The 23,790-nt window shown below is 35.9% G+C and overlaps 1 protein-coding gene across 3 annotated transcripts in view; it reads left to right on the forward strand.

Annotated features, from left to right (window-relative positions):
* The window catches only part of SVEP1 (sushi, von Willebrand factor type A, EGF and pentraxin domain containing 1), a 2,252,988-nt gene that overhangs the window by 1,364,277 nt on the left and 864,921 nt on the right, over positions 1–23,790 (forward strand). For all 3 annotated transcript variants that reach the window (XM_044061036.1, XM_044061037.1, XM_044061038.1), the window contains exons 29-30: positions 10,147–10,270; positions 22,073–22,243. In XM_044061036.1, the coding sequence (XP_043916971.1) occupies positions 10,147–10,270; positions 22,073–22,243 (295 nt within the window). The remainder of the gene's footprint in view (positions 1–10,146; positions 10,271–22,072; positions 22,244–23,790) is intronic.

Consider the following 23,790-nt stretch of genomic DNA (forward strand, 5'->3'; position numbering starts at 1 on the left):
AGGGACCTTAGAGTTAGGGAGTGGGTAAGGTGAGTGTGCGATAGGGACTTTAGGGTTAGGGAGCAGGTAAGGTGAGTGTGCGATAGGGACTTTAGGGTTAGGGAGTGGGTAAGGTGAGTGTGCGATAGTTAGGGACCTTAGGGTTAGGGTTGGGTTAAGGTAAGTGGATAGCTAGTAGTGTATGTATGGTTTAGTGTAGGGTTTTGTGAAGTGTATGTGTGTAGATTATTTATTTTGGTGTGCTTGTTTTGTGTGTATGTTTGTCGGAGCAGTGAATTTTTTCCCTGGGAAAAAATTTGCTATTCTGAGTGTTCATTGTTATAGTCTTTTGATCTAAATGGTTCAATATTATAGCATTCGAAGTTTTAAGACTTCGATGTTATAATATAGTCCCCCTGTAGAAACAATATATAAAAACTTAAGAAACTTTTGCTATTTTGGAAGGAATATAGATGCTAGGCTGTTCTTGATGTTTTGTTCAGTCTTTCATTTATTTAAATCACATTTTGAGTGCTTTCATTCATTGTAAAGTTTTCAGTTGAACTTCATCAAAAAATAACTTAAAGTGAACCCACGCTTATTATTTAACTGGTATGGTGAGTGGGGGATGAGTTAAGGAGTTCCCCAATCCATGAACCTAGGCTTGAATAGCCTAGCTTCTGTTTTACTTCCAAAATAGCAAAAGTTTCTCAAGTTTTTATATATCTCTATTTATAGCTATATATATATATATATATATATATATATATATATATATATCTATGGGTCTACTACTTTTGATCGACAGCACATTTGATCAAAACTCATTTGGTCGACAGCACATTTGATCGAAAATCAATTAGTGCAATTAACAGGGAGTTGTCCCCCTCCCCAAAGTTGTGCAACCTTGGAGTTGATATATATAGTTAGGGGGGTGTAGAGGCAAAGCTCCCACCTATTTTCATTTAAAATGTGTACTTTTTGTTTTATTTTCTTCTTTTAAATTAATATAAGTGGGGGGCTGTGCCCCCCACACCCCCCAATGTGGGGGACTGTGCCCCCCATACCCCCCTAACTATATATATCAACTCCAGGGTCACATGACTTTACACTTCCTGGATGTAATTCATGTACAGTCTCAAACATTTGATTTCTGATTTGGTTGGGACTTTGAACATCAATCCAGAATATCACCCATTTCTGCCTGGAAATACAAGTAAGACTTAAATTCTTTCATTACTACTAAGTTTTCTTCAAGTAGTCTTTCATGTCAGTATATCTCTGAAACTGTCTTTCTTTCCTTTCTTCTGGCACTGACAAATGCAGAATTACCGACAAAGTCTCCAATTCTAAAAGCGTTTTGTGCTTCTCTGGTTAATATGCTCTACTCTGTGTATTTGCTATGCATTCTTCCTTGCTCAATGTGTATTTCATTTTCATATCATACTTCTGTAGATTAAGTATCATCCTCTACAGTCTCACAGAAGTCTTATACAATAACTTTCCGAATATGTGTTGGAGGACCCACTAGTTTGTTCTCATCCAAATATCTTTGCCATATGCGTATTGAGAGAATCTCTCAGATCCATATGTTGCTCCTAATGGTTTCTTTTCTTCCTGAGCATATCTGTTTAGTCCATCTATTACATTGTTACCCATAAGTATCTAGTTTATGCTCTTGAAAGATTAAGACTTGTGTACTATCTTGTGGTACCTACTTGTTAGCTTAGTCATATCATAGTATTTTAATACTAGTGCATCTATAACTAGTCTTTGGAGTCTTCTCCAGGTCATGGTTCCATTTCCAGACTACATCTTGCTCAATGACTTTTTCCTTAAATTTCATTTATTTACCATTTGTTGACTGAAGTAGAGCGCTGATCTAGGTGAACTATTTTCAGACTCAGCATGGGAAAAGTGAATACAAAGTAATAGTAAGAAAGTTTTCTTAGAGGCACAGATATTTCAGCCATACTAAGTACAAACATTGCAAGATAAAGCATCATTCTTAGAAATCTCTCTACTGCCCATTTGTCTACTGGCCTTAGAATTTACATTACTGCTCTTATTTTACTATACTTGTTTTTTATCCAATTAAGATTTAAACATGATCCATGTATTTCAGATTTTTCAGACTTATTTTACATTTATTCTTACATAACTTGAACTTGTGGTGCCCTAGTCAGTTCAGCAGCTGAAAGAGTTTCTTGCCCTAATGCTTTTGTGGCTGACTCCACATTAATATAGCAATTTTGTTTCAAATACCTTCTAAACATTCAACACAGATGAGCGAACGGCAAGAGCAAAACAATGAAGGGAGTGCAAAAACACATCCGCTGGAAACAGCGTGATACCAAAACCACTGTCTATATAACACATAATCCACAGGATATACGAACGTTAAATGCAACTAAAATAAACTGGATCTGGAAAAATAGATAAATAAAACTAAATATTTATTAAGTGCACAACAGGTTAGCGCTTTCGCCAACTAGCTTCATCAGACCTGATTCCAACATCTCATGTCTGGATTTAAATACATAAAAGTGCGGGAAAATAAAACACTCTTAAAGGTACAAGCCTCATAACTCACAATTAAAATGTATACCAAAACAAATCAAAAAGATCTGGTGTATCATATGTTAAGTAAAACTCAAGTAATATATTAAAACCAACTAAACTACTAGAACCTAACATTAAAAACTCTTATACCATTAGTATTAATGGTGTCAAATCTAACAATCATGTAACAAAAGAAAAGCCATCATTCTCATTATGCATGACATAAAAGGCATCCAATATCTGGTGCTTAATAAAAAAACCATAATAGGAGAGACATACATGAAGTGTACCAATTCATCATAGATACACATACAGCTGATATCTATAGCCTAACTTGATAGATATACAGTATACAAATACAATGAGAAAATAAAATAAAATAAAAAACAAATACTAAACTTTGTCAACAGCTATAACTTTAATCTTCTCATTCTTAAGAACGGTTGGATGGGAACTTTTCCATTCAACCCAGGGTATATGTCTGACCTAAGTTTCATAATTCAAATAGTCTCACTGGATTCAGTAAAAGTACCAACATCCCCCCCCCTAATGGTTTTCTGTATCTGCTCCAATATCCTGAATTTAAACATATGTTCTATACCTTTATCAATGACATGTTTCGCCAGAGCATTGTTTATTGATCCTTTTCTGATGTGATACATATGTTCACGCATTCTATCTCTAAGGCACCTGTTGGTCTTGCCAACATGGAATGCCCTGCAAACTATACAAACGGCTAAATAAACTATATCAGTGGACATACAATTGCCCTTAGCTCATACTGTAAAATTACCTAATCCGGATGGATGCACGAATACAGGATCAGGATCAATAAAGGAGCAGAAATTGCAGGCATTACAGGGGGAAGTAGAAAGTACATCATCAGAGATGCGCAAAGTATTTACACTGGAATGACACAACAATCTCTTAAGATTCATTTTGTTTTTATATATAAATTTCAGTCTGTCCCCTACCATCCTCACTATCCATCCTGACAAATGTATTGTTACATCGTCAAAGTATGCATCCAGGATATGTCTATAGGAACATTGTCCGTGGACAAGCCATGCGTATATCTCGATATACTCCAATGGATTTAAGTTTTAGGGAAGGGATAGGAGATCTGGAACAGAGACTTAGGACACATGGTTATAGTGAGTTGGATCTGGAAAGAGGGATGTTAAGTATAGATGGATTGAGGACTGATATAGCTGCCCCATATTATTCTGATAGAACCAACCATCTTGTCAGGATGGATAGTGAGGATGGAATAGCGCCCAATTATTGTGGTGCTACCTATCCTATTTTTTATACTCGAGATGTGGGAGAAATTAAAGATGTTATTAATGCACACTGGCATATTTTATCAGTGGACCCTGAAATTAAGAGAGTGGTAGGGGACAGACCGAAATTTATATACAAAAACAAAATGAATCTTAAGAGATTGTTGTGTCATTCCAGTGTAAATACTTTGCACATCTCTGATGATGTACTTTCTACTTCCCCCTGTAATGCCTGCAATTTCTGCTCCTTTATTGATCCTGATCCTGTATTCGCGCATCCATCCGGATTAGGTAATTTTACAGTACGAGCTAAGGGCAATTGTATGTCCACTGATATAGTTTATTTAGCCGTTTGTATAGTTTGCAGGGCATTCTATGTTGGCAAGACCAACAGGTGCCTTAGAGATAGAATGCGTGAACATATGTATCACATCAGAAAAGGATCAATAAACAATGCTCTGGTGAAACATGTCATTGATAAAGGTATAGAATATATGTTTAAATTCAGGATATTAGAGCAGATACAGAAAACCATTAGAGGGGGGGATGTTGGTACTTTTACTGAATCCAGAGAGACTATTTGGATTATGAAACTTAGGTCAGACATATACCCTGGGTTGAATGGAAAAGTTCCCATCCAACCATTCTTAAGAATGAGAAGATTAAAGTTATAGCTGTTGACAAAGTTTAGTATTTGTTTTTTATTTTATTTTATTTTCTCATTGTATTTTTATACTGTATATCTATCAAGTTAGGCTATAGATATCAGCTGTATGTGTATCTATGATGAATTGGTACACTTCATGTATGTCTCTCCTATTATGTTTTTTTTTATTAAGCACCAGATATCGGATGCCTTTTATGTCATGCATAATGAGAATGATGGCTTTTCTTTTGTTACGATTGTTAGATTTGACACCATTAATACTAATGGTATAAGAGTTTTTAACGTTAGGTTCTAGTAGTATAGTTGGTTTTAATATATTACTTGAGTTTTACTTAACATATGATACACCAGATCTTTTTGATTTGTTTTGGTGTACATTTTAATTGTGAGTTATGAGGCTTGTACCTTTAAGAGTGTTTTATTTTCCCGCACTTTTATGTATTTAAATCCAGACACGAGATGTTGGAATCAGGTCTGATGAAGCTAGCTGGTGAAAGCGCTAACCTGTTGTGCACTTAATAAATATTTATCCAAAAGAAAATCCAACGCCAGCTAGAGAGTCCTCAGTAAATACAAGGCAATAAGTAGTAACAAAAAACTTTGGACTCACCACGAAATAAAAAATAGAATACACTTTAATAAACAAACGGTAAGCGCTTTCGCGTATTCAAAGATACGCTTCCTCAGACCATAACATCAAACCAAATGCTGTTAACTTATATAGTTAGACATCCACATAATTGAACTTAATCAAATAATTAATTAAACAATTAAGCAGTCAGAAAACTGGTCTTTTTAAAGAGATGGCTTACAAAATATTCGATTCCTAATATAGAATGCAATAACATGCTATAAGAAAATATAGTTATTTATATCTGCTTAGGAACCTTAAAGTGCATATATGTATATTTATATTTTTATTTTTTTATATTTTTAAAAATCTATTTAATATATAAACAATCATATATAAAAAGGTATAAAACATATGTAGATTTATGTATAAATAATGCTGTGGATATAAAAATATAACATGAAACCTGGTACCTATTTATTACTACAGTATAAGAAGAAAATGTATATACATACAAACAAACTAATGAAGTAAATAAATAAGTAAATAAATAAATGTCTGTCAAACTAAATGATGCTAAGTCAGTTTAACTAGGCAATATAAACAAATGCAATATCAAATAAATTCAAAAGTTATGTAACTTCATAAGATAGTGGTAGAAATTCCAACTCTAAACAGTGTCAGTATTTATAAAAACAACTAGCTATCTAATTAAATATGTTGAACTATACATAAATAGTCTATTTGATAAATACGTATATGTAGCATAGTCAAAGCCAATTATGAACTTGCTTTTATGAATATATAAAAACTAAGATGGATATAAATATAAGATGATATGGAAATATGTGTAAAAAATATGTATAAAATATATATATATATATATATATATATATATATATATATATATATATATGTATATAGCTAAATATTTATGCACATGAAATGTATATATATAAAAGACTGTAGAATCTATAAAATCTGAACTCAACTTTGGATTTAATCATGAACCATAGCAAACATTATCTACGTGAAGCAAGGCGTGACCTCAGGGAAACATACATATTTAAAACTGGGGGATAATGTCCCCTCAGCTTAAAGATCCAATGTAATTCTTTTGATTCTAAGAGGCTCATATAGTCTCCGCCTCTTCTACTCTGTTCTACAACCTGTAGCACCCTAAATACAAAAGAATGATTAGGATGAGACATGACATGTCTGGCCAATGCATTTAATTAATTTTTATTTTTAATATCGTATTGGTGGTTGTAGATTCTATTCTTTAATTTTCTCTTAGTGAGACCAATGTAGAAAGCAGATCAAGATTCGCATGTTGCTAAGTATATTAGACCTGTGATTACACAGGTGGCCTCAAACCTGGGTACAAAAGAAAAATTAACAGTAGGATGTGTAAATAACTGTTCCCTGGAGATAAATTTACAGTAGCTGCAATGATTGCAAGGATAGGTACCATATCTAATGTACCGTGTTTGACTTGCTAACAGTTCAGCAGGTAGTCTATCACACAGAAGTCTTTTTAGACTTTAAAGACTTTAAAGACTTTTTTACTTAACATATGATACACCAGATCTTTTTGATTTGTTTTGGTGTACATTTTAATTGTGAGTTATGAGGCTTGTACCTTTAAGAGTGTTTTATTTTCCCGCACTTTTATGTATTTAAATCCAGACATGAGATGTTGGAATCAGGTCTGATGAAGCTAGTTGGCGAAAGCGCTAACCTGTTGTGCACTTAATAAATATTTAGTTTTATTTATCTATTTTTCCAGATCCAGTTTATTTTAGTTGCATTTAACGTTCGTATATCCTGTGGATTACTTGTTATATAGACAGTGGTTTTGGTATCACGCTGTTTCCAGCGGATGTGTTTTTGCACTCCCTTCATTGTTTTGCTCTTGCCGTTCACTCATTTGTGTTGGATTACTATATCGGTTTGTCTGGCGAGAGCATTAACTCCGTGTGGGGCTACTTCTACACCTTCTAAACATTCACTTATCTGTGCAACATATTTGTGGAACCTTTCTGGTGCTGAGGAAATACAAAACAGAGTTTAAGGAATCTGTAATTTTCACTGATGGATCATCTGCATGGGAGGCTGGACTACCTATAGTATCTAGTTCCACATAGATATGGATCTGTACTGCAACTGTTGATTCTATATGCTGATATATTCTTTTTAAAACCATGTAGAAATTGAACTATTATACCATGACCCCCTATTAATATTCCAAAACGTGCACGCTGGGTGGCCAGCGTGTATGTTGTAAATCGACTTATACTAATGGAAAAAGGTCCGGTCGCCCGGACTTTTTCCATTAGTATAAGTCTTTTTTTAAAACACTCTCTCGCTATGTTAAAAGAGTTTAACATAGTGACACAGGTTTAAAAAAGCAACGGAGATCTCCGTTGCTTTTTTTAAAGCTGTCTCGCTATGTTAAACTCCTTTAACATAGCGACAATAGTGTAAAAAGCAACGGAGATCTTGCTTTCTCCGTTGCTTTTTTTTTTTTAAACCTGTCTCGCTATGTTAAATGGGTTTAACATAGCGAGACAGCTATAAAATAAGCAACGGAGATCTCCGTTAAACCCATTTACCAAAGCGAGACAGGTTTAAAAAAAAAAGCAATGGAGAAAGCAAGCTCTCCATTGCTTTTTACTGTTTCGCTATGTTAAATGGGTTTAACATAGCGAGACAGCTTTAAAATAAGCAACAGACATCTCCGTTGCTTATTTTAAAGCTGTCTCGCTATGTTAATCCCATTTAACATAGCAAAACAGTAAAAAAGCAACGGAGATCTTGCTTTCTCCGTTGCTTTTGGCCACAGCTCTGATGTACTGTGTAGGCATGCGCAGTACATCAGAACTGCCGCGGATGCCAGACAGCTGGGGAAGGGCAGCAAAGAGGCATTATACAATGCCATTATTTAAGAAAAGTAATTGTTTCTTTTCTTAAATAATGTCATAGTATAATAGCAATAACCCATGCCTGGGTGTGGGTAATGCGGGATTTAACCACGGTTGTCTTTGTTTGGTCCCTCGGGCTTTGCCCTTGGGACCAAACCACACCAACCGTGGTTAAATCCCGCATTACCCACACCCAGGCGTGGGTTATTGCTATAATATGCACTAGCAGTCTGAATGCACAGTACACTGTACCATGGGGTACTTTGTATCTAAAAGGTCCATATTTCATTGAAACAGTTTTTTTTTCATTCTAAAACCATTATTGGAATATGATTTTGAAAATGGCCTCTATTTCCTGATTAAAGAGAAGGTGCAGAAGCAATAGCTTTACAGAACACAGTGTTCTTTTTCAGTGAAGGATAGAATCTGTGAGTCAGCCTTGATAAGGCAGGAATCTGCAGATTCTGTTTTGATAAATATAGTACAACTCTTTCAGCCATGCCTATCTTCTCTCTTAGTAGTGCAAAAGCAATGATCTGCAATGACTAATGCTCTTTGGTAAGGCTATGTCATGACATTTATCATAGCCTCAAAGAGACTGCTATTTATTCAAGACAGTACATATTTTCTAAAGGAATTTAGAAACTTCTGTTTATGCATGTAATTTTTAGCCTCATAGTTTAGATTTGAGTCCTTATAAAAACAACTGATCATTGGAGGTAAAACTACCCCCTGAATTCTGGCATGCAGTTTTCACTAATTACACACAAGTGCTGTACATTGAAAGTGATAAATTGACACAGTTATTGGTTCTTCAGTTCTATTTGCAACAGATGTCTTCTGTGTGCAATATCACATTTTCCTCTTGTCGTGTGAATTTTTACCAACTTCTTCAGTTTCTTCCAGTTTGCCAACTCATCGATGAAGCCTCTGCGTTACTCCTAGCTCTCTATGCATCATGCTTGTGAGTTTCGGGTATGCATCCTGTAACATACTGGCTTCCCATCCAGAACTACATTACTGCCATGGCTACTACCTGGTTGCTTTTTGAGATAGACTCCTGCTTTTCAGTGCCCCTTAATAATATCAAGTTGACTGTAGAAAATAAAATGAAAGACATAATAATACTTATAAATCATTTGTAATTTAATAGTTTACTGAGACTGACATATCCACATGCTCTTAGAATGGTTATTGTATTGAATGGGAAGAAATAGAAAGTCTGGTAGTAATCACTCAGAATATTTATTTTTTTCTTACTGTGTCAGTGTACAGTTGGATATTATCCAGTCAAACCAGTATAGTTAACTGGAAGTCATGTAGCAACTGTTAGTCATGTCTCTCAAATTCTTTTCTCAAGATTTCTGAACAAAACATAAAAATAACGGATACACACAAACTGGGATATTTTTAAATATTATTCTTTCACTTAAAAATGGTTTCTAGAACAAAATGTTTTACATCAATGTGCACTTTCAAAACGGTAATTATGAAATTTGAATGTTTGGCATTATTAATAATCAGCTGTAATTTCCAGAGATTTAGTTAATAATCAAACATTTGACAAGGGACAGGGTAACAATATGTGGCAAAATCAATAACATTCTGCAAAATCAGGGATAGCTGAAAGGTGTGCTGTATTCTTGATCTGCTGTCAGCATACATTTCTATATGTAGAATGACATCTATTTTCAAAGGAATAGAAAGTAAAAAGATGTACATCTTTCTTCTCATCTTTCCCCTCACAAAACCTATATTCAGAAAAAGTGGAATGTATCTGCGCTAGCTTCTGCAAAATGCCTAAAGCTTTCTTTTGATCATATCTGTTATAGTCCACACTTACATATTTAAAAGAATTACTGTTGTAACTTTTTAGACTTGACTCCTTAACATGCCCCAGGTTCAGCTTTGCTAAAAATGTAATTGTTAACAAGCAAAATGTAAAGGCAGCATGGTACGATTCTTGAAACTGGGCATACAGCAAAATTGTTTTCTGACATCACTTACAAATGCTCCTAATTCATTCCCAGTGCATGAAGATGCTGCCTGACATCGTGTTTTATAGCTATCACTTTGAAGTATAAACTTGCATTTTGTAATCCATACTTATTAGCTTCATCACAGTTTCAAGTAATAAATCTTAATATTATTATCTTCTAGGTGAAACTGCTCAGTACATCTTGCCCCGAGGATATCAAGAAAGGCAATCTATTAGCTTGGCCTGATTTCCTTAAAGGAGTGATTGGGAAAGTAAAGATTGAGTCTAACAGCATTTTCTGCGCTGGTAAGAATTTTCAGTTTTCTCTTTTTAACAGTAAATCAAGTGTAACAGAGAAAGCGCAGTACCTAACCAAATGACTGATTGCTTACCTACACATTTTCCAAACTGTCTGATAAATTCATTCTCACAAATTGATGTCCTACTTCCTCCATATGTGTATATATATATATATATATATATATATATATATATATATATATATATATTGTTTGTTTGTTTTTTATTGTTGTCATCTTTCTTGTGGTTGAGGCATGTATACCCCACTGTGGTTGTGGATCCACTAGCCCAATCTCACCTCAATCCCAAAGGTCTTTGACAGAGAACCAGATGTTTAACCCTTTTGCATGAGGATCACCATTGCCCCCTTTGCTGCTGCTGCTGTTGATAGGGATTCTCCACAGAAAATTAGACCAGTTTACAAACTGCTACTGATGCTAACAGAGGCAGGTTCCTTGCTTGGCTATTGCCCTATCCCCTGACATGATGGTATAACTACTTGTAAGCTGGTGTACAATGAGGAGTGGCCTGTGGGAATGTACCCACCTTGAGTCATAAGATAACTATTAGCTCAGGCCATCCCACATGCCCAAATTGAAATTCCAGTCTCTACCAGGACTTCAGAGAGTAGTCTGTCTCCCATCTGCATGTCACCCATACTTTCTTTCCAGGGAAACGTGAGTGGGTGAAGCCACATCATTATTTTCTCCTTTCCAATCCGGTACCAACAGGTGCATGAACTGTTACTCAAACTTGGTTCAATTGGGTCAGACTCTGTGATTTATCCCTCTGCCCCAACACACCTGATTACTTATACAACTTTTACGATACTAAATCATTCCCTGCTTTACTTCCAGAGCTTGGACAGTTTACATTTATATTAGAAAGAATGTTCAAATCCCACAACAGTAAAAAAAATTAGCAAGACTTGCTGCCATGTACCTAACTGTAACAAGTCATGTGTCAAACCAAGATATGCAATATGTGATCAGCCTTGCAGTGAAATATGTTCTAGTAAATGCTTACCCATTGTTACAATAAAATTATTAAGCAATATGCTGTATTTTGTTACGCTTGTGAATCTCACAGTGATGCTCTTGAGCACTAATACATCAAAAGTTTGCCTGTAATGACAAACAATATATGGTTTCTTGTTACTGGCTAAGAATTTATTTCTAATAAGTATTAGTTTACTGCTAAAGCATCTACTTCATTACCTGTATAAGAAATATGTTACATTATCTTTGTTTCCTTGATTTTAGCATATTTAGAACACAAGTAACTATACTCTTTTGTGAGTTCTAAGCAAAGGATGATTAAACTTGACAAGTTTAATCCTTAATGCTGATCTCCATGGGAAATCACTTCTTGGTATGGTTTCTTTTTGCTTATTGTCAGTGTTTTTTATGTGTAAATGCTCATAGGTGAGTACTAGGTTATTTGCTGTTGTGGGTCGTTTTAAGCCTAGCCAATTTCCCACAAAGCTGAGAATTGAACCCTATACTTCTATAAGATAAACACCTTCTCCATTATGCCAAGCATCCAACCCCTGCCAACTCTCCAACCTCAGCATTTGATTTTTCTCTTTACTTTGTAGTTGTGTAACAATGGAGATAATAATAATATATTTAAATAAGGGAGGAGTGAGAGTTTTAAAAATCGCAGGGAAATGTGTGAGGTACAGCTCTGAATGTTAGTTGTAGCTGAACTATCAAAGGCAGGATTCCCACTCAGTCTGAATGATGTGTATGATATCCAGTTTTAATCATTTATGGTCAGATCTTAGAAGGCTTAGGCCTTTTACTGTGTGCCTGAGTCCAGAAGGTAGGGCTACCCTATTTTCCGTTCAGCATATGTTAATAGAGATTGCCAAGGCCCTGTACCTGATTCCAAAATGGGAAATGGGCATACCACACCAAAACAATTTGGCATTGTACATTGGCAAGTGTATGGGTATGACTCAGTGGTAAAGCCTAGTGGAATAAAACAGCCCGTCAATGAGGTGGAAGCTCCACCAGAATGTGGGGCTAGTTATTGCAGGCAGTACTTGGGAAGCCAGACTACCTACAGTGCTTAGTTCCACATACAGGTGGAGCTATACTGCAGGTCTTGGAAGTTGAGGGGTGTCTGCCATGACAATGTGCATGCACAGTAGTAGGTAGTGTGAGCCATCCTCCAAAATCCTCTGGGGGTTGCTTGTTTTAGTGTATTTTAAAAATATTCATTCGCCGGTGGCCTAGTGGCCCACTATCAGTGTACTTCTTCACTGACAGGGTGCACGTAGGCATGATGACCATGGTGGTTGTTATGCCTGAATTCATCTTCCTGCTTTATAGATGGAGATGTGCTGCTGAATGACCTTCTGGCCATGCTGCCCCACCTGTTTCACAGTGTTAGTATTGCATGCAGGATGCCTATCTACAGTACCAGCTTTGTGATACAGAAGGAGCTGGTCTGCCTGAAAACTTAAGCCATACCTCTCAGGTCTACCTAAGTACAAGGAACATTCCTCATTTTGGGTTCCTTGTAGTTCAACATTAAAAGGGTAAGCTACATATTCAGTGTTAGGATTTCTTTAACTGATATACATGGTAAATAGGTACTGAATCATATTAATTCAACTAAAGAACTTATTAATAAGTATATTGTAACAGATTCATTTTATATCCTCAAAATACTGAAATGTCAAAATTCAGTATTTCAAAGCTATAAAGTCGAATTTTTGAAACAGAAAACTCAGAAGCGCGAAATTCAAAATTTCGCACAGCGGAGATTTTGAATTTCACGCTACTACTGCACACACACACACACACACACACACACACACACACACACACACACAGCATCCTCCCCACACACAAACACAAGCTCTCTGCTACATAAATGCCCCCCTGCACCCCCACACCCCCCTACTTAAATATTTTAACTCTGAGGTTACACTTCACACAAACATGCACACACCACCACACAAGCTACATTCTGCTCGCACACACATCACAGCAACAAAACACACTAACACACACTACAGCCCCTAACCAAAACCCTTAACAAACACACACTTACCTGAATCCGTAACCACAGCAGAACCGTAGAAGCGTGAAATTCAAAACCTCTGGTATTCTAGGTTTTGAAATTCGCGCTTCTGTGCTTTCGCTCTTTTCAAGATTCCACTTTATGGGCTCGAAATACTGAATTTCGATATTTCAGTATTTCGAGCTTCTAAAGTGAATCCATTGTAACATATTTTAACAGTCCTTTGAGCTTTCTAGTTGAATCTGTTAGCAAGCCATTAGTAAGTGTTCTATATGTGGCCCATTTGTTTCATATTATCAGATGTAGTGTCCTTCATTTTGGAGATGGAACATTGAGAGCTATAACATCAGTCCAGCTCAGTATCTTCACTACCTCCTCAATTAGCCTTGGCACTGTGCTCAGACTAGGGAATGCAGTTGATTAACACTGACTGATACTAAATCACATTGTTACTTTGTTGTGAGTAACAGGTCATATTCATTTCTATGCCTCAGATTGTGAGATATTAAATTAGGCGAATCCTGCTCCCTCCCTGCATGATGTCATCTCACGGGGCCGGATTGATTTTACTGTCTGGAATAGAGAGAGCAGTATGGAAGAGCTGTGTGCTCTCATTACTACAGTGTTTTGGAATCCAGCCATTATGAATGCTGTTATTACTTATCACTGAATAAAAAATAAAATTGTAAAATGTTCAGGGCACTTTATATTATACTGTGTTAAAAATTTTAATACATTAGTGTTTAGGAATTACATTTCATGCTGTTACAGGAGACATTTGCAGCTGTTAGTAATGAGAATGTAGTTTATTTGTAATATACATAAATCAAACAACAACTGAACTGTGTACATACCATTTATGTATATATAATATATATACATACATATATATATATATATATATATATATATATATATATATATATATATATATCAGGACTACTTTCTACCTGATCTGTATTGCTTTTCACTATGCACAATTGTTAGATAAAGTGGCACCTCACCCAAAACAAAAGTTATTTATTCTTTCTGAAACTTAGTAAGTCAGATATTGAACAGCAATCTCACAGAAAATGTGTTTAATATAGTTCTGAATTAAAATGACCTTGGTATGATTGGTCATCCTTTATCATTCGCTGTATGTGTATATAGGTGCATATTTACATTTTACATACTTGCTCATTGACCATTTATCCTCCTGAATGCATCAGCTGTGCTGTGCTTTATAGACACTTAAGGGCAGCATGCATGCATAACAAAACCAGCATGTATATAAACAATAACTAAATAAATTACATCACCATCAGCTTAAGTGGATTCTATCTATGGCAGACCCAGGTACAGAATATGCAGCTTCCCAGTACATAACGGTTAATCTAAACTGCTACCAAACACTGCTACTTGGTGTTCACTTCCCTCAAAAAAGTTGTAACAAAGACAAGTCACTACCATTACCGCATCTAGCAAAGCTAATCATAAATTTACAAGCTATATAAAGTGCATCAATAAACCGTGACTGCAACAACAAAACATGCCAAAAAAATTGATTTTAGTCACAATTTTAAAAACACACTGAACATATAAAAACACTAAAACTGTTTGTCTAAAAAACATAGAAATTTAAATAAAATAGTAATCATTACTAGAAGATAAGATGCAAAAGAATTGTCCCAATAAAATATTAATCATTACTAGAAGACAAGATGCAAAAGAATTGTCCCATCCCTTCAGAAAATAACCAAGCCATCCATAAGACAAGGGAAATAATTATCTTTGAAAAGTAAAATGAAATATATACAAAATCTTACCTAGATAAAAAAAAAATGTCCACCTAACTAAAAGAACAAGTTAGAAACCTAAAAGGAAAAGTAATAGCAAAATCTTAGTATTATTATTATTGTTATTATCTGCATTAAGCATCATTTGCCAATACAATAACAGAAAGCTGAAACACACAAAAAGTCACACAAATTTTTATGCTCCAAGTCAACCAGACATGTATGCTGACACCACAGTTGTTATCATCTCACTTTCTCTGCTTATGGTTAATTTCTACAAATGCCAGTATAGCTTGCGACTGGCTGTTTCCCATATATGAGGACCATAGAGCTCGCTCTCAGAGTTATATGAACCAACACAGCTGTATGAAGCTCAGCATGCCACATACTACATCTGATCCTTCTTAAAACAGAAATAAAAAATAAATGCAGTTAACCTTATAGCAATGCTTTGACTATATACAACATTCATTTCCATTGGGACGGCACTGTCAGCTTGTACATTCTGTGCATAACAAACTAAATTAAAAAACGGTGGCACTCTGAACAAATACTAGATTACAATTATGTTATGCAAATAGATTCCTGGTAAAAGCTGAGCAGCAACAGTGCTAGAAATACTTGTAAACACCACAAAAGTACTCTATAGAAGGCAATAGATACCAACATACAATATATTGTCAAGTGCTTTTGTCTTATTATTGTTTCGGACTTCATCAGAACTTCTTTACACAAAAATTGCAGTAATACTTACGTAGAATTAAAACATGTGACATGATGTAATTTTAGTCTAATTAAAGTTAAACTCTGTTCCAAAACTTAATAAAAATGTAAAGAAGTTAATTTATAGAAACATTTTAAACTATTACATACTACTAGAACATGAACATTGTTCTAAACAGCCTATTAAAGTTTAGCTGCCTGAAGCTTCAGTACAGTTTTAATAGATACATTGTTCTTTAACCATGGATAAATATATGCATTTAATTTAATCTGCTATAAAAACTCCATGTCCTCTATTTTTATTTCCCAAGGCCCCCCTCTGGGATTTAATGGAACACTTTCTTGATCTACTTCTTTTTCCTGTAATTATTTTCTCTTAATACAAAGTAAGCTTTCTGATTTTAAAATATGTAATCTTTATTTTGGTTACATGACTAGAAGTATATTTATTACATTTTAAAAACATGAGTTGGTATGTACTGTAGCAACTGTCCAGCTACATGATAGGAGTTATACAGTATTATCCAAGTACTTTGCACCCACCCCTGCCCCAGCGGAGCTCCATAGATGTGAGGATATCCAGTACAGGAGCTGTAGTTATAGAGTGCATTGCTATCATTGCTGCATTCTCCCTATCCATGTTGAGAGATAGGTTGCGGGTCAACTAATCCACCAACGAATTAAATCTCTTTTTGAAAATTGCTTACTGCAGATCATCTCCACATGAGTTTGGGGTGAACTTACACTGCAATGAACAGTACATGCATGTGGTTCTAGGCTCCCATCCACCCAACTCCTGAAGTCTCAACCAGCTACTGATTACACTACTGAGTTCTACCTACAGATGAAGCTTCTACCTCACTAAAAAGCCCTTTAGTTTGCAGAACATTTTTCATTCCAGCACTAATCTAATTGATGTATAGCACTCTCATGCTTTACTGAAGGTTATTAATTCAGTGATTAATGTGTCCCTGCTTTTCTTTCAAAAAGTGTTCAACTAGCCATTACAATGTTATATATCTATTACATAGCATGCCAAACATTACACTTTTTCTGGAATCTTTATCTTGTTCCATTTCTCTTTTGTTGTTTTTAGTTTGAATAAAACTGCATTTGGTAAATTACTGATTTATTGGCTGATTCTCTGGCTTAGTGACTGATTGTGCTACAGTCTGTGCCATGTTACATGGTAAAAATCTGCTGCATGATTACAGAAAATAATTCAAATTGTTTATTACTCCCTACCACATCATTAAAATGCAAGTCTATGTGACTCAGGTTCAGAAAGCACTTGGCAGCTGCTAGACATACAGGAAATGTAATCCTAATAAGTACTATTCCAGTAAAGAAAATAAAGTAATAACTATAGACTTTAAAATAAAATGGCAATTTAAGTAATACCATAGTTAAGAAAGAGGGAGAAAAAAAAACAAGGTAAACCTATTTACACATAGCCTTTAACTACTTCTACAGTAGTAACAGAAGTATTTTCAATGCACAGGCTCCTTTAATACACCCAAACTTGCACCCATTGTAATTTCAATGCAATGATAATATTACCCACTTATATACATCAAAACTTAGTCTTATATAACTATGATTAAATACCCACTCTCATTCTTATTTGTTTATGTGGGTAGACCCAATCGCATACAAAATGGAAATATTTTTCCTTTCTTGTGATACAAACTGCGTTACATACAAAATATATGTATTATAACCTGCCCTTATACAATTTCAACCTGCTCTCATACAATTTTAACCTATTGCAAAGCTTACCTGTAGAGTTTTCAAGCTCTGCTGAAAGTGGTAAAATTGTGTGCTGATACACCAGAAATGCACCAGACAGAAAACCTGTAAAGAATGGGCCCAGATGTGATTCCCACTGCAATAACTCACAAGCGGCTTGAAAAATCAAGGACTTCACAGCACAAAACTGTTACGGTACAAAATTTGCTCAGCAGAGTAGTCCCCTTTATTGTAAAAAGCATACATATGCAGGAGACCAATCAGTCAAGGTCTTGTCTCCATGAACACAATTGTTGTTTGTCTTTTTGGCTTTTCCCAGTTAGGGGTAGGGTTGCCACCTTTGCAAATGCCCAAAGTGGGACATTTTTGGTACAAACGTCAGAAACATACCCACGGCCAGTACAAAGGACAGAACTTCACTTTTTTGCCTAAATAAAAGCTTATTCTTATAGCATTTTAGTTGCTTATTCTGTTTCTCGTAACATTTAGGTGTTTCAGATACAGAATAACTGTTTTATGCAGCTATTACATAAAATATAGGAAATATATTTGTCCCTAAATCTCAGGACATTTGCCATTTTTTCAAGTTTTTTGCAGGACACAACTGCCTAAAGAGGGACTGTCATTCGCAAAGTGGGACTTGTGGTAACCCTAGTTAGGGGTCACCACAGCAGAACTCTGGTCTGCTAACTATTGGCAGTAGATTTTTTTTATTGTGCCGAGTTGCCAGCCCGACGCCCAACCTTCAGCGAAGGCACGTCCATTCATGCATGTCTTTTGGAGGTCAATCGACCACAGAGAGGACATGCAGACTCCACACAGAAGGCACTCCAGCCGTGAATCGAACAGGGGAACCTCTTGCTGTGAGGCAACAACGCTACCGCTCTACCACCGCGGCTACTTCATGAACACAATAATTTTCATTATTTTATATTCTTATTGCTTCTACTCAAACTATTTTTATCTATTAAACTACAGCCATTGTCCATTAAAAACTGAACACCTTTATATTATTTTGCTTACTAAGGGTCTACAGACCCCTTATATTCCATATTAGGCAAACATTCCAATCGTCCATGTTGGAACTTTCTGTGCTGGCATTATCCACGTTGGCAGGAACTAGATAATCAGGAATAGACTTCAAATTAACAGAATGTATCTTGAAACAAGATGAAATACAGGCAGAGAAAATATATGAACTCAGAACATTTGTTTTCCCCATTTTTACATGTTTGCCTTCGCAGTAGCTACTACTACTACTACTATCGCAAGTGATATGTGTCTGTATCATTACAGTTAACTTGTGTCCACAGTAATTGCATTACTAACATGTATGAGACAATATTGATTCCTGGTCATACATTGCATTATACTGTGCAATATCATACAAGCAGTTTCAAGACATACCTGCAATGCCCAGACGTTTGTATAACTCTGCTCATCTCTCCCACTGGTACTGTGTCTTGTATCATTTAAAAGCTCATCCACAAGACTTTTTTTTTCTTTTTTGCAAATTTTACATTGTTCTCCAGACTTTGAAAACTTCTGAGGAAGTGTTGCTCCCATAAGCCCTTCTCTCCTTGATATAAAAGTGATACAGCATCACCCACGTATTTTAACCCCCCCCCCTTTCCAAGACAGGGTCATCAGCTAGTATGGACAGGTGAAGTCAGTGTGCAAGAGAAAAGTGAGCCTGAGAGCCAACATTGCTACTTGCAGAGGTTAGTGTGACAGTACTGGGAGGTCCCACACTCTCTGTCTGCTAGCAACATTCAGAAAGCCATTGTGCTCTGTTAGGCATGGATCTCTCTTTAGATGTGTCTGTACAGTCCCCAAAATCCTGAACTACTGAATGTTAATTATGTCCCTTACTGGTGTATGATAATAAACAGCCAATATGTAATATGCCTGCAGTGTTCTGAGATGTTCATATATATATATATGTGATTACCTCTACATGGGAGACAATGTAGCTACCGCATACATAGGCATGTCCACTTATTTTATATCACATAAGTTGTGCTGTTATTCTGTTATTTTTTAGGTCTGTGATCAATATGTACATGCCAGTAGTGGTCCTGCCATGTATTTGTTGTTGTTTAAGATTTACGTGGAATATACTACCTGTGGATTATAATACTGCTTAAATTTGTAAGGTTTCCTTTGGAAACAACTCAATGTAGGTGACAGTGCTTCCACAATAATTCTTGTTATGAGCAACTTTGGTGAGTATTGATGCACTTATATGTTTTCCATAGCTCTATCACTTTTTTAGCGTAGAAATTTGTTTTATGTTCTCAGCTTCCCATAACTGCATGCTGCAATTCCCACACCATCCATATGCAGTTATGTATTTATGTGGCTGTGTAGAAAAAGGAATCACTATAAGAGTAGGCAGAATATATTTTCATTCTCTTTATATACATATTATCTTTCTTATATATGTACACACACACATACACACACACACACACACACACACACACACACACACACACATACGCACACTCGCACACATATACATTTACATGCACACACATATATTTATATATATAGAAGGGGTCCCACAAAGTCACAAGATAAACATGCTGAATAGTTGAATTTTGGAGCACTTTTGTTCCTTTATTATTTAGAACTTCATCAGAAAATAACAAGTGCTGTTTCTGTGCTTGCAATAAGTAGGCAGTTCTGACCAATCGGATTTAAGAAAAAAGCCCACCAAAACAGAACAGTGGATTAGGTAAAAAACTAGAAACAAATTGAGCTAACAATTGGAGATACAGCAGCTATCCGGCACTCAGACAACACAAATGTGCTAGCCAAACACAGTCGCATTTGCATTGGTTTCATAGGATTCGAGTTTCTTATACTGGAAAAAATCCCCCACTTCGTTGGGGACATGGAAACCTTCCGGACTGTGCAAGAACTTGCATACCAGCTAAGCTTGCATGCCGACATCCCAAAGGCTTCACTGAAAACTTAAATATCCAATGCTCTCTGAAATGGTACATCTAACCCACATAGTTTTTATCTAAGACATTAACAACTATGTTCAGTGCAAATATCAGCTAAAAATGTGCTACAATGCCATCTGTTTGTCAACAGCAAAACTCTTCTGAAACGTTAAGCATTGTCCACCTCTACTTGTTTCAGCAATAGCGCCACTTCTTTTTCAGTGTAGTACTCATACAAACCTCAAAACATGTACAGCGCCACCTAACTTTGATCCTCAGTGTTTAAGAAGTTGGCAATTGTTTTGTTCTATGCAACAACACCACCTGTTTCTCAATTGTTGACTCAACGTATTTTTTAATTGTCTTAATCCATGTGACAGCGCCACCTATTTTTCAGAAACATACTCGAATGAACCTCTAAATGATTAAAGCATCACCTGTCTTTGATTCAAAGTTTCTGTACTGCCAATTGTTAGAGCAATTTGTTTCTAGTTTTTTACCTAATCCATTGTTCTATTTTGGCAGACTTTTTTCTTAAACCTGATTTGTGCCTATTTATTGCAAGCACAGAAGCAGCACTTGTTATTTGTTGATGAGGTTATAAAATAATAAAGGAACGAAAGCGCTCAAAAATTAAACTGTTCAGTGTGTTTTGTCTTGTGATTTCATGGGATCTCTTTCTACTTCTACAGTTTTTAACCTCCCTTCAGGAATCAGGAATTCTTCATATATTTACATATGAGACAAATACATTGCATTTTCTGGAAACTGCATAGTCAGTGATACACATCACATGCATGTTGTTGTTCTTTCGGCTTTTCCTGGTTAGGGGTCGCCACAGCAGAACTCTGGTCCGCTAATGATTGGCAGTAGATTTTTATGGTGCCAAGGTGCCAGCTTGATGCACAACCTTCAATGAAGGCACGCCCATTCACGCATGTCTTTCAAATGCCACTCGACCGCGGGGAGGACATGCAGACTCCACACAGAAGGCGCTCCAGCCGAGAATCGAACGGGAGAACCTCTTGCCATGAGGCGACAACGCTACCGCTGCACCACCTGCATATCACACATGAACTATTGTTTGTTACACTGCCCATTTAATTACTTCATAAGTGTTACATTGTAAATTTAAATACCCCAAAAACTTGGAGTGGTGTATTGTAGTATACCGCAAGACTTTTTAGAATCCTATCTATACTGTACATTTCCAATGAAAATGATTTGACCTTTGTTGTAGTCTTTCCTGTCTCTGTTGTCAAGATGTCTCATACATTTCTATTGATTGTCTTTTTTTTTTTTGCTGACTGCAGTACTAACACACGAATATCTGTGATGTGTTTTTTATTATGTATGTTTGGAAGTATCATATTCAACAATCTTAATTCAAATATATATTTTGCTAATGCAATCTTTATGCATAATTATTTGTTTTCTTTAATTTTTAGAAGCATTAGATTTAAGTTATGCAGTGCTTACTTAGAGTAAGTTCTTACTCATGTGCCATTAACTCTTGAGTATTTGAGATGTAGCCACCAATTTCAAACCTGACAGTTGTGTATCTTTTACAGACTGTCCAGTGTTACAAGGTGCTGTTCCACATCTGCAATCAACAAACACTAACGTAAAACCAGGATCCCAAGTAAAACTTTTCTGTGATCCAGGTTACCAACTGGTAGGCGATCATTCACAGCAATGTCTGAACCTAGGACAATGGAGTCATCCTCTTCCATACTGTGAAAGTAAGCAGAAAAGAGAACCAGGACAAACTTCATAATGTGCTATAGAAGCAAGAATGTAGTTAATTTAAAGAAGTCCTTTATGTGACTGCAGTCCTGGCTGCCACAAGAGTCTCTGAAAGAATATTATAAGGCAGGCCTAAGCTACAAATGAGTGTGTATTGCATGCAGCCTGCAGACTAGGTAACTGATGTTGTTGTACATGGATGCTGCATAAATGAAATACAGCAAAGGGATATAAGCAGGCAATAAGTGTTGTAGTAATGACTGTAGTTTATGACAGGAAACTGTAATCATAAAAATACCGAAATCATAAATTAATGAGCAAAAATTCAGAATGCTGTCATGTAAGACACTTTTATTCTATTGTAATGTAAATGCAGAAGTAGAAATAATGGTGACTAAAACATGCCAGTATACCTTTTGTATAAGAGAAATGTGTAAATTGGAATATGTTCTTCATTCTCACTGCTGCGGTAGCCTATTCCTAGTGTCCTGCCAAAGACACATGTCCCGGCAAGCTTGTCAAAGATTTGACTCCCTTCTCATTCAGTCACTCTTTCTGTTGCTAGATGGCACCTTTTTTGAAGGGAAATATATTGGCAACCAGAATAAGGTAAAGCTTCAGAATTTTCATGCTGTCTCAAGGAGAAGCATCTCTCTGGCTGCAGAGGAGCAGCAGTCAGTCAGAAGCTTTTTGTCTAACAGAAAAAAAAAATCTGGGGACAACTTTTTATTGTATATTTGTATTTTTTCTGCTCTAACTTAGCATTAAAAAAACAACTATTTGTGGTATTCCACTTTAAGAATACCAACTTTTGTCAGGGGTATTTTATACGTGCTTTTGTAATGTTTACTTGATTTATTTTACAGTGCTGTGTGGGAAAAATGTGAGTTTTATCATTTTAAAATATTACATAGTTGGGCTGTATTTTTACAGTCAAAACGTATGCATTTCATGTCCGTTACTATTTTTAATGGAATTATAACATTTTCTCATTTCCAAGGTTGCAGATGTTCTGAGATATTTCTGACTAAAAGTTTAAAATCTGGTTATATGATTTTCAGTGTACTGCTTGGGTTTACAAGTATAGGGACTTTTTTTGGTCTTTGGGGAAGAGAAGTGCACTGTTGTGCTTACTGCTGAACACCTACCTTCTCCTGGTGTTACTTACTGTACTGGCAATAAGGTTTCTTCACTGGCTGCAGTATGGATAATATATAACTGCTGGCTTTTTCTACTCTGCTTGTACCTAAAAAGAAAAATGTATTGCCTCAGCCTATGATTAGTAACTGTGACATGACCAAAGATGTTTCCACAGACCACCTATCTTTTGGTGTACCCATAATGGTCATAGACACATCCTCAGGGGCTGTTCCAGTATGTGTTATAGGTATGGAAGAAGTAAACATTTTAGGTATAGGAGTTATCCAGAGAAAGAAGCCTTTTGCCAGGGAGAGTAGGCTTTCTCCTAACCACTCTCCCACTAGGTTCATAGGTTGGTACTAGGCTATCAGCCCTAGGGCATGTACAAGCCTAGCCATAACAA

This window comes from Protopterus annectens, chromosome 2.part0, assembly GCF_019279795.1.
Source record: "Protopterus annectens isolate FY-2018-M chromosome 2.part0, PAN1.0, whole genome shotgun sequence".
Lineage (NCBI taxonomy): Eukaryota > Metazoa > Chordata > Ceratodontiformes > Protopteridae > Protopterus > Protopterus annectens.